The 16,895-nt window shown below is 36.9% G+C and overlaps 1 protein-coding gene across 3 annotated transcripts; it reads left to right on the plus strand.

Annotated features, from left to right (window-relative positions):
* The first annotated feature begins 216 nt into the window (after positions 1-216).
* LOC131525234 (CMP-N-acetylneuraminate-beta-galactosamide-alpha-2,3-sialyltransferase 2-like) lies at positions 217-9,920 on the plus strand. Of its 3 annotated transcripts, none has more exons than XM_058752618.1 (7): positions 217-594; positions 1,520-1,806; positions 4,436-4,629; positions 5,042-5,221; positions 5,309-5,354; positions 5,464-5,583; positions 9,477-9,920. In XM_058752618.1, the coding sequence occupies exons 2-7, from the start codon at positions 1,540-1,542 to the stop codon at positions 9,642-9,644; spliced, it is 975 nt and encodes a 324-aa protein (XP_058608601.1). In that variant the 5' UTR covers positions 217-594; positions 1,520-1,539; the 3' UTR covers positions 9,645-9,920. The 3 variants fall into 3 exon arrangements, with proteins under 3 accessions (XP_058608601.1, XP_058608600.1, XP_058608602.1); XM_058752617.1 differs by lacking the exon at positions 217-594 and adding an exon at positions 601-792; XM_058752619.1 differs by lacking the exons at positions 217-594; positions 1,520-1,806 and adding an exon at positions 1,971-3,427.
* Positions 9,921-16,895: the final 6,975 nt, after the last annotated feature.

A 16,895-nucleotide genomic window follows, 5' to 3' on the forward strand; every position in this document is an offset into this window, starting at 1 on the left:
AAAAAAATCACCATGTAAAAAAGGAGGTTGTTGCGATTTTTAACAGATGTTACTGATTTTGATAATGAACATAAATTTACATCTGCATACTAACTCAAACTACTACTGTCAACTCAATGTCAAATGTGCATTTCTAAGAGACCAAAACATAATATTATTATTATTGCATATATATATATATATATATACACATTACCATATGTATACGTAGGGGGCTATATGTATACCATATGATTACCATATGTATACGTACATGAAAAAAAGGGTGGGAACCACTGTTCTAAATGCCCATCCTTGTGCTTACCTGTAAAGGCTGAAGCTGTTAGACAGCTACATAACCCCCACTTACCGTGCTGTTTCATGCTACATTACAGAGCTCACTATGCAGACATCTAGAAAATCAGATTCAAAGACCTAATCAATTCTTGTCAGCACCGTTTCTCTATTATCTCTTTGGGTTACATTTTTAAAATGCTTTATACCAAGAACCAGCAGCAGTGGTTGGATTTATGTAGGAGATATTTTGTATTTTTTATTATTTTTTCCTTCCTTTTGGTAACTGCATTTTGGCATCATCCGCGAAGGTATGAACAGGTAAAACCGGTACCTCTAGTTGAGAGACAAACATGAAATCCTTTATTCATTGAGGCAGAAGCTTTCGGCACTCAGATACTTTGATGATTCAGATGTCAAGAAATTAAGTCTAGTAAAAGCAATTACTTGCTTGTCTCAATAAATACTGGCTTAGCAGGAGATATATGAGGAACCTATCCTGACATTCTTATCATTTGGGTAAGTTTGATATTCTGGGGTAATTATTAAATTGATTATTAGTAGTTAATTTGTAATAATTAAATTCGAACAGTGAAATCAAATTAATGTTTTGCCTCTGAAATGTCTGGCTTTTGAAACATTTGTAATATGGGCTACTAATAGACCGAATTTAACAACAGTTCTGACAAACTGAGCAAGTCGGTCTGAGAATTTAGTGTTAAACCTTACTGAAATTAACTCTTCTTTTGGTAAAACACTGTTTTAAATCTCTTTGTTTTTATTTCAACGTTATTTTATGTGTTCAATGTTTAATCGGATTGAAACAAGTGATAAAGGAACCCTCTGACGCATTAATTATTAGATCATGACGTAAAATTTGTCAAATCTTTCTTTTTCACACCAAAACAATAATTTACTTAGTTCAAATACACTGACACATCATTTTTACATTTAGGCTACAACTAAAGCGGAGTCGAAGTTACGTTGTTTTTTTTTTCTATTGCTTTGAATTGAATTAAATTGAATTGTGGATCGAAAATCGAGTTTAAAATCTGAGAACTCATACAATCAAGCAAAAATGACAGAAATTGTGGCAAGTTATATCTACTACATGATGTCGACATTTTTGCAGGGTGGTGGCTTCAGAACATAGAACTGTGTCTTTTGAAGATAAGAAACTATAAAGTATAACCATAAAACTGACCCGTTTTTCTGTCTTTCTAATAAAATTGTTTTTGTCCACCAGGAACACGACACACGCAAAAAATGAACATCTTCAATAGACTGACGCCTCGCTACATCACCCTGCTTTTGAGCGTCATGTCTATCTTTCTTTTGTTCACCCAAAATCCGATCGAAAATACTGTAGACTCCTTTGATGACTCGATCTTTGAAGCTTCATGCTCTTGTAAATCTTGCGTCATGGGCTTTATGGACGATGACTGGTTCATTTATCGATACGATCCCAGCATTCCTCCTCTGCTGAACAGAAAAAACAGTGTGTTACGTCGAGACACCTACAGATGGTGGAGGGTAAGTCTTTCAATGCAATGCTAAATATTCTGTCTTTAAGTAATCAAAGACTTCGGTGTCGAGTGTAGTAAATTAGTAGTTTATATCTGTATATATATATATATAGGCCTATACACACATATATAGCCCCTCCTCCCATTATTTATTCCACGGTTAATGGAAACCTAGAATCAGGCTTTTTATTAATTATTTGAATCGCGCCTTCCGCGTTTTTATAAGCGCTAACCTCACGTACGAACCGACCGGAGCGCTTATCAGCACAACATGACTGAAGCGCAGTTCTTTAATTGTGTACGAGCTGCGCGCGAATCACCCTATACTCCGTGCGCGTTCACCAGCGCGTTCGAGAAGTGAGAGAAGATTTGCGCGGCAGCGCGAGCCATTCCTATAGTGAAGCTGATGGTAAAATATGCGATCTATTTGAATTCTATTGAGAAACTGCCACTTTAAAATGCTATGGAGAAAGTCAAACATTATCTAAAAGAAGGCACAAACTAAAAAGACTGATGAAAAGAGGAGAAAACATAATCTTGCACCAGCACTAAGATAATATTAAAATATTTTTAAACTACTCATGACCACCTTTACTATAATTTATCACGTTTTACTGTAGGCTTATTTATTGTGGTAAATTTTGTCTAACTTGTAGAATTTATAATAGATAATCTGTTAAGGGAATAGATAGATTTATATTACAACTGTAGCATGTTGCAGCTATTGTTTCTAAAGGCTGTTGTTTCTCATAACAAATGCAATATATATTAATAAAAAAGTAATTATTGGCCTGCTAATGATTAATAGGCTAGACTTATAACAAATGCTACAGCTAAGTACTATGGTACTTTTTCATAAGAGCAAGTACAAGTCAGAATCGAGAGCCAATGGGTTCTAATGATGAGTGATGAAAAAACCTGGCCTTCAGATATTCCAATGATGGCATAGATTAAATCATTAAGAGCCTGATGAACTGTTAAAGAGTAAGAAATAAACAATATCAGTATAAGAAAATGTTAAGTTAGATTGACTTCCCATGGCGTGCTGAATTAGAACATTCTGTCAAACTATAGCCTAAGTGTCTAAATGTAAAAGTGCCTAAATAAATAATATAAAATACATTATATAGGCCTATCCTATGTAAACAAGTAATTGTTAACTAGCTTATTACTTTATAGCAGTTACGCAATCAACCAACTTTGCATGTGTGGTGGATAGCAAAAAAAAGACCATTAAAGCAAACAAACAAATAAATAAACCTTAAGAGGGAGCATGATCCGGGGTCCACTTCAATTTTACTATGTGTTGATTTGCTGGCCGTAAATGCAGGGAATCCATGATAAATCCTAAACAGTTCTAACTAAATGCATTGGGTGGCGCTGTGGAGCGTGTTAACAAGTTGATAGTATTTGATCACAGAAAGTCGTCATCTGCCTTGCGAAATTTGGATTTACTTTAATCAAAATTATCTTACAAAATAATCTGACAAAATGTAATTACTTCTGATCAAATGAATTAGTGAAACTGATTTATCATAATATCATCACCACAATGAGAAATTACATGAAATCCAAGCATCAGTCAGCTCAGGAAAGACAGCTGTCCATCACTGCATTCACGACTGCAGGTAAGCGCAGCTGTACTCCGATTGAGCCGCGAAGAGAGCGCATCTGACACTGAAATGATCTTCAAACATATATAAAGTTTCCTCGAGGGAGAGTGGTTTAACGCAAAGCGCTAAGAAACTGTTAGCACACATTATCTTTGTCAGCGCGTTCATATTGTTTTCAGACTGAGGAACAAACTTTCACCCAAACACGTGGATATTATTGTTTCTCTCAGAATTAACATGTGAAACAATGTAAACACAATAAATATAGGCCGACCCGAGTATATGTACGTTCTGAACTGTAATTGGCATAGTCTGCTTGATTTTTCCGTTTGCTTTGCTTGATCTTGAATGCTTTTGTTATATATATATATATATATATATATATATATATATATATTGTTGTTGTTGTTTGTTTCAACCTAAATAAAACCTTGAGATATAGACAGAGATATAGATATAGAAAATGCCCATCCCTAATATAGCCTATATAGGCTTCCAGCGCCGTGGATCATGGGACCCCGCCCATAAACGGTGACGTCATGTGTTTGTATTGGGAACATGCATCTATAAGTTTTCAAATAAAACAAAAGAAAAAAAGTGTTTATTATCATTCTTGTGACACAGAATGTCCCCTGTGAATTTCAGATGGGACTTTTACAATGACAGTTTGCAATTTATGAGTAACATTTTAACATTACTTAGAGGCATTTTATTCTACAACAAAATCATACTTTAAAAATACCTAAAAGTTTTTATAGGCCAATTTTTATTTTTATTTTACATGTTCTGTGCCAAAATAATGACTTATTTACATCTTAATATCCTGCACATAACATCCTGAAAACTAGTCATGCGATCAGTTGAGAAACGCCCTAGTCATGTTGAAATTCTCAATGTGAAAATGAAGATACAAATCAACTGTCTTATCTTGATAGTCTTCGCACAATGCCACTATTATGTAAACCGGTTTTAACAAGACCATTTTCACTGATGTTTATCTTGAGCTTTCAAACATTTGTACAGGGTCTGCAACCATCAATGTTTAGAGTCAACTACACAGAGGTGGTGGATCAGATGTTTTCTCTCTTCCCTGATGAAGAGCATTACTCAGACACCGGTCCAGATCGCTGCAGAACCTGTGCTGTGGTGGGAAACTCTGCAAACCTTCTGGGATCCCATTATGGGCCTCTAATAGATTTCCATGATGTTGTGATCAGGTACTAGAAGAACAAAATAATACACAGAATAAACTGATAAATGTTCTCTATAACAGTAGTTAGTAGTACAACAGTAGTTCTTTAGATAGCCTATCAACACTTGTTACATGGTGAAGTCGTGGTTAGAGAGTTGGACTCGTAATCCAAAGGTTGCGAGTTCGAGTCTTGGGCCGGCAGGGATTGTAGGTGGGGGGAGTGACTGTCCAGCGCTCTCTCCACCTCAATACCATGACTGAGGCACCGAACCCCCAACTGCTCCCTGGACGCCGCAGCATAAATGCTGCCCACTGCCCACTGCTCCGGGTGTGTGTGCATGTTGGATGGGTTAAATGCAGAGCACAAATTCCGAGTATGGGTCACCATACTTGGCTGTATGTCACTTCACTTACACTTACTTGTATTGTTCTCTCAGGATAAATAAAGGCCCAACAAAAGGTTACGAGAAGGATGTGGGGTCGAAGACGACTCACCGGATTCTGTATCCCGAAAGCGCCATGGACTTGGACAACTCCACCCATTTGGTGCTTTTTCCCTTTAAGATTCGTGACATGCAGTGGCTCATAAGTACCTTCACCACTAGACACATCACACGGTGAGCACGGTTTAAAAAATCAATGAACTAAATATGAAATAATTATATATATCTGCATAATTAGTAAGCCATCTTTTTGTTCCTCAGCACATACACAGGAGTCAAATCTTCAATCAAAGCAGACGAGAACAAAGTGAGTATCCATGTCATTAAATGAATGTAAATGAGATTCAAGAGACTGATAATTAAGCCTTAAAATAAGCAGTGGTGTGTGTCTCATCAATGGTTTTGTTTCTGTTTAGGTGATGGTCCTCCACCCTGCTTTCATAAAATACGTCTATGAGAAATGGCTTCTGAAACATGGCAGATATCCCTCTACTGGCTTCATTACAATAATATTTGCTTTGCATATCTGTGATCAGGTAAAACTGTTTGCATTTTCAGTTTAGAATTCAAATTATAAACAGAGGTTAAGTTTGTGAAAGTCATGGGATATGTTAGAAAACAAAGCAAAGGGTACACATAAAGCAGAAATATAAATATTTGCCAATTAATTTTCCTAAAAGTGGCCCTAAATCATTTGCATGTGCACACAAAATTTGATCTTAACAATCATCTTCTTTTTAAATAACATAAGGAAATATACCTTCCTGCAAAGTTCAGCTCCAAGTCTTATCAAACATACCTGAACCAACTAATTAGGATCTGAAATTGATAATTACAGACAGGTGTGTTTGATAAGGGTTAGAACTGAACTCTGCGTCCTGCAGAGTTGTAGTACTTGGACTCAGACTCGGACTCGGACTGCAATTGTGAATGAACTTGGACTTGGACAGACTTGGGTGCAGTGTTGCCAATTTAGCTATTTTGTAGCTAGATTTAGATACTTCCCCACCCCTTTTGAGACTTTTTTTCAAAAGTTTAGGGACAAATATAGCAACTTCTTGGACAAACCTTGTCTAAGTTTTTATCTTGCCCACTGATCTATATTCATCTTTATATGGATCAGTGAATTTGCCATTATGATGTCATCTAGTGACATTTAGCTACCAGTTTTAGCTACTTTGAATTGAAAGCAGTTGGCAACACGGCTTGGGTGGACTGAGACTTGAATATTTTGGATGCAGAAATTTTTCAGAGTACAGACAAATCCATGTCATAATAAAATATAATGTAAAAAAGTAACAATATTAAATTAATATGAAAAGACATTAATAAACCTCTCCCACTTAAACTCAATTGATTAAAAACTAGGACTCGACATTGGACTCGGACCCAACACTGGCGTCCCGCCGTAACCATGTCTTGAACATTGGGGGGGACCAATTTTGTATGTATGTGTATATATATATATATATATATATATATATATATATAATTGGGGGGGTTGCGATAGAGGCTATTTACATTAAGTGAAAATAGCATAATTTTTTAGTAATATGCTATTTACACAGTGCAAAATAGCTTTAGATTATATTTATTCTATGTTAAAATAGCAGGATATTCTGCTAATTACTTATTGCAAATAGTGGCAATTATCTGCACCTCAGCATTGTAATACATTATAAAACAGTATGCAATAACTTATTGAGTGTAATTTTTAAATTTTATTTCAAATTATTAAATGGATTGGGACAAAAGCCTATACACCTACCCTAACCCTACCCGATACTTTATTTACAACTTTTTGATTATTTCCTTCATTTTTATTAAAAAATAAATGCTTTTCTGATGTGATTTGAAATTTGAAAAAAGTTCGCCAAAAGGCAGATACGAACCCCGGTCGATTGTGTCAAATGGAATGTGACACACGCTTTACCATCTGCGCCACTGAATCTGACGACTGTTGATGGTCTTTTGCAAATTTGACTATCCCAATAATAAGTTTGTAGGTGGAGTTAGAGCAAATAGTCTCTGCCCACACCCGGGCTATTTGCACTTAAATAGACACTCCGGTTTCTATTTCATTTTTTATATTCCCAAGTTGTTAAACAGTTGCCCACAGAAAAAAACACTTCCCGCGCCTCTGATTATTACTCGCACACAGAAACTTGTCAACACTACCCCGCGACTTTTATTGTAATAAAATAGTTTCCATACTGAATCGCTACATTATATTTCTCAGCAACGACGTGTTTTTGAAGTAGGACAAACAGATGCAGATAATTGTCCTCCTCAATGTCTATGGTGGTTACGGCCCTGCCGTACAGGGCCGGAGTGGGACACAATTTCAGGCCGGGAAATCTCACACTCATCCAGGCCACACAGAAAAAAAAAGGGACCAAAATTGTAACATTTTGGGTACAACAGCTTGTCACTGGAGCAGTACTCTTAAAGGGAAATCTTTGTACTTTTTTTTTAACCCATAATAGGTACATATTAGTACCTTAGAGTAGTAATTCATACCCGTAAGGTACTAATATGTAGGCCTACCTATTAGGGGTAAAAAAGGAACAAAGATGTCCTTTTAAGATACTGTTCCAGTGACAAGCTGGCCATTTTGGCCCCCTATTTTTTGTATATAGCCTATACATCAACAACAATTTCTGAAATCACAGACAACCCTATTATTTGTATGGCTATAACATAAAAAGATCTAAATCCTTAGTCTGAGGCCCGGCCGTGGAAAATAATTAAAGGTTCTCTCTGGCACTGCACCTAACCAGAAGCTAGTTACCCACATTCTTCAAATGCAGGTTTAGAACAACCTGGGTAAATTATGACAGAATGTACATTTTTGGGTGAACCATACAGACTCATCCGTGCTTCTAAGGTCTATTGTTTTATTTAAATTTTTATAGTCTGTTAATATAATATTCCATACATTATCAGAGCTTGGTAGACATAATTATTACATTTTAGACATTATTAGACAGATGAATTAATAGATTATAATTAATGTTAGACCCTATTTATTAATTTATCATTTAAATTAATCATAAATATTTACATAATAAATAATCATATGTCATATACAAATTGGCATTTTAAAAAGTTTAAAAAAATGCTAAATTAATTAATTAGATAAGAAATGGGACAAATAATTACATAATAATGTAGTCCTAATTTACGCAAATTAATAATAAAAAAAGAATAAATATTCATCCCATCCAGGTAACAGCTTGAATGGGTGTCCCTTATTTTGCCTCGCTGAAGGTGGCACTTCCTGAAGGGTAAGTGCTAAGGGAACTTTGCGTGTGCGTGTCTAAAAGTGGAGTGGCATGCAGCCAAAACAACAACAAATGTTATAATATGTCATGGGCGGCCACAAGGTCATTTTGTCATTTAGGTAACAGCATCCTTATGCCGTGACCATGTGACCCTATGTTGAGTGATGTGGGATTACAAATTTATTTAAATGTTTAATTTAGATTCCAATGTAATAATATACAAACTGAAGAAGTTATATACATTGTGTTTAGCATTTATGGTGAAGATGATGACATCAGATGAACGATTCTGTTTAACAAAGTTTGTAGCACGAGGTCCCTGCCAGTTCCTGTTCTCTTATTGTAAGTGAAATGAGCCAGACGACGGAGACTCTTGCCTTTTGTTTGTAATTGCTCTTGATGCCCCTGCCCCAATCTTTGGGCAGTTAGGCTGATTAGATTGGGAGTGGTTAAATGGGGCAGGATGCTATACCTGAATACTTCATTTGCATGCTTTAAGGTCGTCACCCAGGTGCTTTGTTTCCATTCCTAAGCACTGCCCCCTAAATGTATTTAAACTACAATGTATCACTGCTTTAGTTGAGATTTTCGATGACTACAGCTACCAACAGCTTGTGTTCTCAATAAAAGAATCCTGCTGAAGATACAACCCGAAGTCTCCATGGTCTTCACTTCTGAGTTGCCTAAACTTTAGAAGATAAAAGTTCACAACAGTGAACAACATTTTCTCATGGCCAAGAGTTTGATGCGTAAACAAATTTTATTATTTTATCCCAGGTTGCTATGGTTATGCATAAAACTCGTGGCCATGACATAAGGATGTCATCAAAATGATCTTGGTCCACCCACAATAATTTTATCACATTTCTGAGTTCATTTTTATCTTGTGGCCACAACAAATCTAACTGAACAGAACATTTCCCTTCGTGGTCACAGTAATACAGTGAGTTCAACTTTGTTGTGTGCATCTTGACGCTAGAAATGTTTCAAAATTACAAATGCATGGAGCATTTAGGAAGTGATCAACAAATGAAATTCTGTATCATTTGGTAAAAAATTTTATTGAGAAAATTTCTGAATGCACATTTAGGAGAAGTATGATTTGAACACCATGAAATGACAAAACTGCTCTGTCTCTTACACAGGTGAATGTCTTTGGGTTTGGGGCTTCAAGTACTGGAACCTGGCATCATTACTTTGACAGAACTCGCACTCACTTTAAAGGCGGCCCTCATGGTGGAGACTTTGAAAACAAAACAATGCATCAACTTCAGCAGAGAAACAAGATTTCAATATATAAAGGGTATAGATAAAAAAGACCAGGAACGGACATGTTCGGTTTAATGTGTTTTTGTTTTGTTTTGTTTTGTTTTTTGTAGCCACAACCCATTAACTTATGGAAAGTGATAATAGCCTATATGTTTTGGGCAGCAATGAAGTCATTTTGTTAAGGTCTCAACATCTTTATGTTGTGGCCACATGACCGAATGTTGACAAAACTACATCACTTTCTTGTGGCTAAGAGTTTAATGCGTTAAAGGGTTAGTTCACCCCAAAATGAAAATTCTGTCATTAATTACTCACCCTCATGTCGTTCCAAACCCGTAAGACCTTCGTTCATCTTCGAAACACAAATTAAGATGTTTTTGAAATCGGAGAGCTATTTGACACTCCATAGACAGCAACACAACTGAAATGTTCCCAGGTCCAGAAACGTAGTAAATACATCGGTAAAACAGTCCATGCGACATCAGTGGCTCAACTTCAGTTTTGCGACGCTTCGAGAATACTTTTTTTTTGCGCAAAGAAAACAAAAATAACATAATTTACTCAACCATTCTTCTCCCCAAGTTATTTCGTCTGCCATTTTAGAGAGTATCACAACGCGTACGCACGCTTTCCCCTAAGCGTAAACAACACTTAATACGCAGATTATTTTCATGCTTACGCTTTCCCCCTGAATGTAAATAATGCTGATTACGTGAAGTACGTTTTGAGGTACTCTCCAAAATGGTGGAAGACGTAACTTGGGGGAGAAGAATGGTTTAGTAAATTGTTATTTTTGTTTGCGGGAAAAAAAGTATTCTCGTAGCTTCGCAAAACTGAAGTTGAGCCACTGATGTCACATGGACTGTTTTACCGATGTATTTACTACGTTTCTGGACCTGGGAACATTTCGGTTGTGTTGCAGAGAGTGTCAGATAGCTCTCCGATTTCATCAAAAACATCTTAATTTGAGTTCCGAAGATGAACGAAGGTCTTACTGGTTTGGAACGACATGAGGGTGAGTAATTAATGACAGAATTTTCATTTTGGGGTGAACTAACCCTTTAACAAACCTTATGAGTATCCTAGTTTTGCTACAGTCAGCAGGTTTGTTTACACAAACAAGATTTCTAAATATAAACAAAGTCCCTTTAAGGCACTGGTCTCAAACTCAATTCCTGGAGGGCCACAGCTCTCCACAGTTTAGCTCCAACCCTAATCAAACGCACCTCATCCAGCTAATCAAGGTCTTCAGGATTACTAGAAACTTGCAGGCAGGTGTGATTTGGAGCTGGTTGGATCAAAACTGTGCAGAGCTGTGGCCCTCCAGGAATTGAGTTTGAGACCACTGCTTAAGGCAAGTCATGTCACTCTGCGGCCATCTTTGAAACGCCTCTCAGGTATGCAAGTGCAGCTCCTATCTCTTTGAATGGGGAAACATCAAATTTTCCAAAACTGTTCTCTAAGTTTACGATTAAATTTCATATTTGAAATCACCAAAGAAATCTGACAACAACTGTGTCATAAATGTTGTTTCTTTTGCTCAAATGACGTTATAAAAAGCTTATTTTTTAGGCTAGATCAGCCAGTGCATGCCACTGATCTCTACATAATGAAATATTCTCTATTATAGATCAGTGGCGCATGCTCAGTCCTAAGCGCACGTCTCAGAACGCTGACTGTTTCTATAGCAACTTCTAACTGCAGCTGCAGTGATGCGCTTACCGATTAGCGATTGGGATCTTTCTTTCAGAAGGCGGGGCTTCCTGCGATTGAGCGACTATGTTGAGCATTGCACCTTTACCCATTCAAAACTAGGCCTATACGAGTGACACGTGGGTATTTTATAGTCTTTGATATAAAGGGATAAATAAGACAGTTCTTCCATTTAATGATGGATCTCAAAATGGAGTATGCAAAAACAGCTAAAAAATGAATGTAAAAATGAAAGGCAAATAAATATATTTTAATATGAATGTTAGCTAACTGGTAACAATGTTTTGAGAGCTGTAGCAAATGCTGTATAATGTTTATTTATAATGCCTTACTGTATCTACACACTGTAAACATATTGTATGTACCTGCTGTTCTTGTACTAAATCTATCTGTAAGACATCTGGAATGTTTTTATGGATCATCAAATGCTATTTTTTTGTTAAAGCCCTTTAAAATGTTGTGCCACAAATTCCTGTACCAATAAGAAATGTCAACACAAAACAAAAATCTTCTTGTTTAATTGAGAATATTAGCATATAAACCAACAGCTCTCTGATCAGTAAAGGCCAAAGTATACTTCGTGCACCGTCCGCATTACGTAATTTTCGTCATCATGTCTATGATCTGGAGGGCTTGCGGACAGCCGCGCAACCCAACAAACACAGAACGTTCTCATTTGGTTCCCAGTTGGTTATTTTTTGGGAACAAAATAAGAACGTTCTAAGAACGTTCCTTGTATGTTCGTTTTTTAAATAACCTAAAGAGAAAGTTCCCAGACCGTTTCCTGCAGGTTATTTTAGATTTTATTTTATAACCTAGAGAGAACGTTCCCGGAACGTTCCCTGCAGGTTATATTAGATTTTATTTTATAAGCTAGAGTGAAGGTTCCCTGCAGGTTATTTTAAAGTTTTATTTTTATAACCTAGAGATAACGTTCCCAGAACATTCCCTGCAGGTAATTTTTAGTTGTCATAACCATGTAAACTAATTAAAACTTTTTCTGATTACTCTAATGCTGAATTGTGTATTTTTTTAAATCATAAACTATTTTTGCAGAATTTCATGTCTGAAATAGGCTAAGCTTTTAATAAAGTGTAGACATCAGTAGTCAAATCGCATTATAATGATAATATAATTCCAATTTTATAGCTGAAATTAAGACGAGGTTAAGCATAGTCTGAAAAGCATTCCATAAACATTGGGAACATGATATTAACGGAGAAGTTTTTGTTTATGGACCAAAAGAGAGAAGCACATCATCGTTAATGCAGTGGTAGGAAATTAATGCAATGTTAAAGTCAAATAAATGTTATTAATTTTTAATGTCTGTAAAAAGAAAAACAACGGCTAATGGATAATTCAATCTCATTCATTCTGGAGTCCATCCAGAGGCAGTGAGTGAACTTCACGTCCTGAAACCAAAATCAGTTGGGAAGACTGGAATCAAGTCTACCCTATACAAGGCTTACACAGGTAATTCACAACTCTGTTTGTGTGTGTGTGTGTGTGTGTACAGCTACAGCTTAATGTCTTAATGACTGATAATTTGTGTTCATATCTTTAGGTCCCCTTCCAGATCCTGATGTCTTGGCTTCTGGTGCAAAACTGAGTCAGATTAATCCCAAGCCTTTGCTGGCACAGACACTTGAGGGCATGTCAAAAGTAAAGTTGGTCCCCTCACAATTTGGTCCTGTACCTCGTGGCAGTCCACTTTCATACCAATGTCCCCCTATAGCTGCAGGTGTTCCTGATGTTAATTTCCCCCCACTACCTGTGCTTGGCTATCCGTTTGGCTGTAATTTTAAATTTGTGCCCACACACCATCAAGCACTTCATCTGGAGTCTATAAAAGTTGCCCAGAGTTCAGTTTGCCAGATTGAAAAGGCCACAAGACTACAGTCAAAATGTACTGCTTGGGGACAAATTTGGCAATCAAGGGTTACTGCAAGCAGGTTCTGGGAGGTTTGTCATGTGGTTGGGGTTTCAGCTAGTCAGTCATTAGCAGCAAGAATCATTAAGGGCACAAGGCAGACAAGTGCCATGAAACGTGGCCTTGAACTTGAGCCAGATATTTTGAGAAAATATTCTGAGACAGCCAGTGTTCGTGTCCTACCATGTGGCTTCATTATCAAGCCAGAAGCACCACATCTGGGAGCTAGTCCAGACGGACGAGTGCACGATCCATCTGAAACATTCCAATTTGGACTAGTGGAGGTAAAAAGCACATCTGCTGACAACATTGCTCAGGTTCCATTTATGAAAATTCAAAGAGGACAAGCCAAGCTCAAAGAGACCCATAAGTACTACTGGCAGGTTCAAGGCCAGCTTGCAGTTACTGGTCTACATTGGTGTGACTTTGTGACTGACACAAAATCAGATGATTCCTTCATAGCATCCATGAAAGACAAGCTAGACATGTACTATTATAATGTTTACATGGATGTGTATCTTTCAGTGGTATGAATGGACAGTTTCTGTTCATATTATAGAATGAACTTTAGATTTTTTCTTGCATTAATAGTAAGTATATACTTTATATAGTTGAGTAGTATTTAGCATATTTTGTAGTAGAACTTTTGTAACATATTAGATACATCACAAATTATAACATTAAATATATAGTACTTGCTGTTAATTAGATGTAAATATGTACATACCAAGGTGAATACATGGTTTTGTGATCTTCTGTAATGTATACTGTATGATATGCACACACATTTACTAATTGTATATATTTACATTTAATACGGTGTGAGAAATAACAATGAACACCAGAACTAAGTTCACACATTTATTTTTTCATGAATTATTAAAAAAAGAATCATTGTCTGTCAAATTATTTTTGGGAAATTTATTTTAAATAATTTCAATATACATTAGATCAAATTTTACTTTACAATACAAAGTAAAATAAGTAAAAACACATTTAATGATGGTAAGTACTGAAGGTATGCACTGCAACTAACTGAACAAGTAACAAAAAAATTATTCTAAAAAACACTACTGTCAATTTAAAACACAACTATTGTAATAATCACAGTCATTCTAAAAAATCTAATATACTAATATACATTCACTGCTCAAGAAACATTGGTCCCTGATAATTAACCATTAAACAGCAATTATGCCAGATCTGATTAATGCTTCCTGACAAAGTGAGTGGCACAACAGAATCCCAGATGTGGTTTTCCTTTACCCTTCGAATCACCCTTTCCACCAGAATTCTGAGGCGTGCAATGGACTGTGTTTTTTCACAGTCCTGTTTGCTGAACTGCTTGGCACATTTGAAAGGTGGAATGATCAGTCTAGCGCCAACACTGGAGAGCATATCATCAATAGCGAACCCCTTGTCTGCCATGACCACATCTCCAGGCTCAAGCAGGTCCAAAATGCCGGATTTCTTCGTGATTTCTTCTTCAGAGATTGAACCAGTGTAAAGCTGGGAGATGAAAGTCACTGCACCGCACGGAGCTACCCCAACCAGACCTTTGAATGTTGTAGTACTCTTGTAACTGGAGAAGATCTCAGAGTGGAGTGTCAGCGATGTAGGGCTTTCACAGCGGATTTCTGTGCAGTCCAGGATGTCTCGCAGATTTGGACTGAACAAACGGTAATTCTCTGGCATGGAGGAGCCTATTTGTTGCCTGGACATCCAAATGGGTACTGAACCCAACACGAAGAACAGGTAATTAGCCCAGGTGATAATGGTCCTGCTCACCGTGGCCACGCTTACCCCGAAAATGTCAGCAATAACTTGAGTCAGTCCAGCAGCTACCCGACAGCAGTAGATGAACAGTTCATCTATGAGCTGGATCTTCCGTGCAGGGCTAGGGCTTTGGAATGCTTCCTGCCCCATCCTCTGTGCCTTGGTCAAGTACACCAGATTGCTGGCAGATGGACAAATAGACTCCCAGAACACCTGGAAAACGTCTTGTGAGGGAAACTTTGTGTAATATCTAATTGTTTGATCAGAAACACAAAATCTGTTCATTATTGTTTGTTTCTCCAGTGACTCCAGCTCTTTAATGTACTACAGAGCCTCATCTAATGCACCTATAAAAATGTAAAAAAAATATAGTTAGTAACTTATCACATTATTTTTATATTTCATGTCACAGCACACTGTTAGCACCAAAGACATAAGGGTGGTTCTCTAATTGTAGGTACATTTGGTGTCCAAGAAATCATGATTTCCAGCTATATAAGACACTATTTCCAGAAAATAGAATATTGTTATGGCCTTTTACATCCTGTGATCAATGACAATGACTAGAAAATTGTTAAAATATTTAATAATATAACTATTTGAAATAGCTGAAAAAATGACTTTGGACACCAAATGTACCTACAATTACAGAATCACCAATAAGCAAAAGTTAGCATAAGCGCATACCAGCAGGTGGGCGTGCCACATAATCATGTTCCTCAACATGAATGGATTCATTGGGTGCATCCTCTAAGACCGCCAGCTGCTCCTGGGGGTGTATTACAGAAAGATCCTAACTTTAAAATCTTATCTTATCTGTTTGGTAACCATGGTAATTTCGGTTAGGACCACATTTAGGACAAAAGCTATTACAGAACAGCATTTCCTAAGTGCGTTATCCTATCTTAACTACAGATAGGAAAGGGGTATTACAGAAACCTCCTAACTTGACAAAAAAACTTCTTAACTTTAGGACAACCCCACAGCTGTCCTAACTTCAAAATTATTTGAAAACCAAAGGAAAAAACGCTTACAACTGTGCTGTCCGACAATGGTATTACATTTATTAATAGTTGAAAATGAAGAACAAAGATGTTTAATGGTAGAAAGACTCTTGGTTATATTTTGATGACAAAACACTTATAAGTAATTATAGACGGCCGCACAACATATTACAGTTAGCACAGGAACTGCAACCAGCATTATAGAGACCAACAAAAGTGTCACGGCGCATTATTTGTTGTAGTGCAAGTGACTAATGCCTTACGGTTTTTTGCAAAAGGTGATTTTCACAGTGAAGTAGCTTCTATTATTTTCTTTAGCTCATCAGCAGTGTTGGTTGCTTGGTAACAGACCTGAGAGTGGATTGTCGAGCTTGATTATGCCATTTAAGATTTCCTAACTAGAGATAAGATACTATTTTGTAAGATAGGATAAGAATCCCAAATCAAGTTAAGATTTGCTTCTGTAATACGAATTTGCGAAAAATCCTAATTTAACATATCATATCTTAAGTTAAGACCTAAGATAAGAAATTTTCTGTAATACGCCCCCTGGACACGTACATCCACGCCAAGTCGAACGGCAGTTCTCTCAAAAGCTGACAGCCTTTGAGGGGGTACATGGAAATTGTTCCAAGGGAAATGACTGGGAATGGCACCAACTTTCAGCCGCGAACTTCCCGGAATGTAATCGCTATTCGTACGTAGTTGGACGCTTGAACATTTTGAGTTTACTCGCTTCATTCGCGCGTGAAATTCAAGTCACAATTGTACATTCATTCTAATTATATCCTATTGCAAATCAACATGATCTCACAGAATTCCGTGTAATGTTCACGGACTTAATTAACCTCCGAATCTGTGGTGGCATCACG

Source organism: Onychostoma macrolepis, chromosome 19, assembly GCF_012432095.1.
Source record: "Onychostoma macrolepis isolate SWU-2019 chromosome 19, ASM1243209v1, whole genome shotgun sequence".
Taxonomy (NCBI): Eukaryota; Metazoa; Chordata; class Actinopteri; order Cypriniformes; family Cyprinidae; genus Onychostoma; species Onychostoma macrolepis.

Coding starts and splice junctions, on each gene's coding strand:
- LOC131525234 (XM_058752618.1), top strand. CDS start 1,540: ATGAACATCTTCAATAGACTGACGCCTCGCTACATCACCCTGCTTTTG. Junction 5,222..5,308: donor ACCACTAGACACATCACACG/GTGAGCACGGTT, acceptor TTTGTTCCTCAG/CACATACACAGGAGTCAAAT. Junction 5,355..5,463: donor TCAAAGCAGACGAGAACAAA/GTGAGTATCCAT, acceptor GTTTCTGTTTAG/GTGATGGTCCTCCACCCTGC.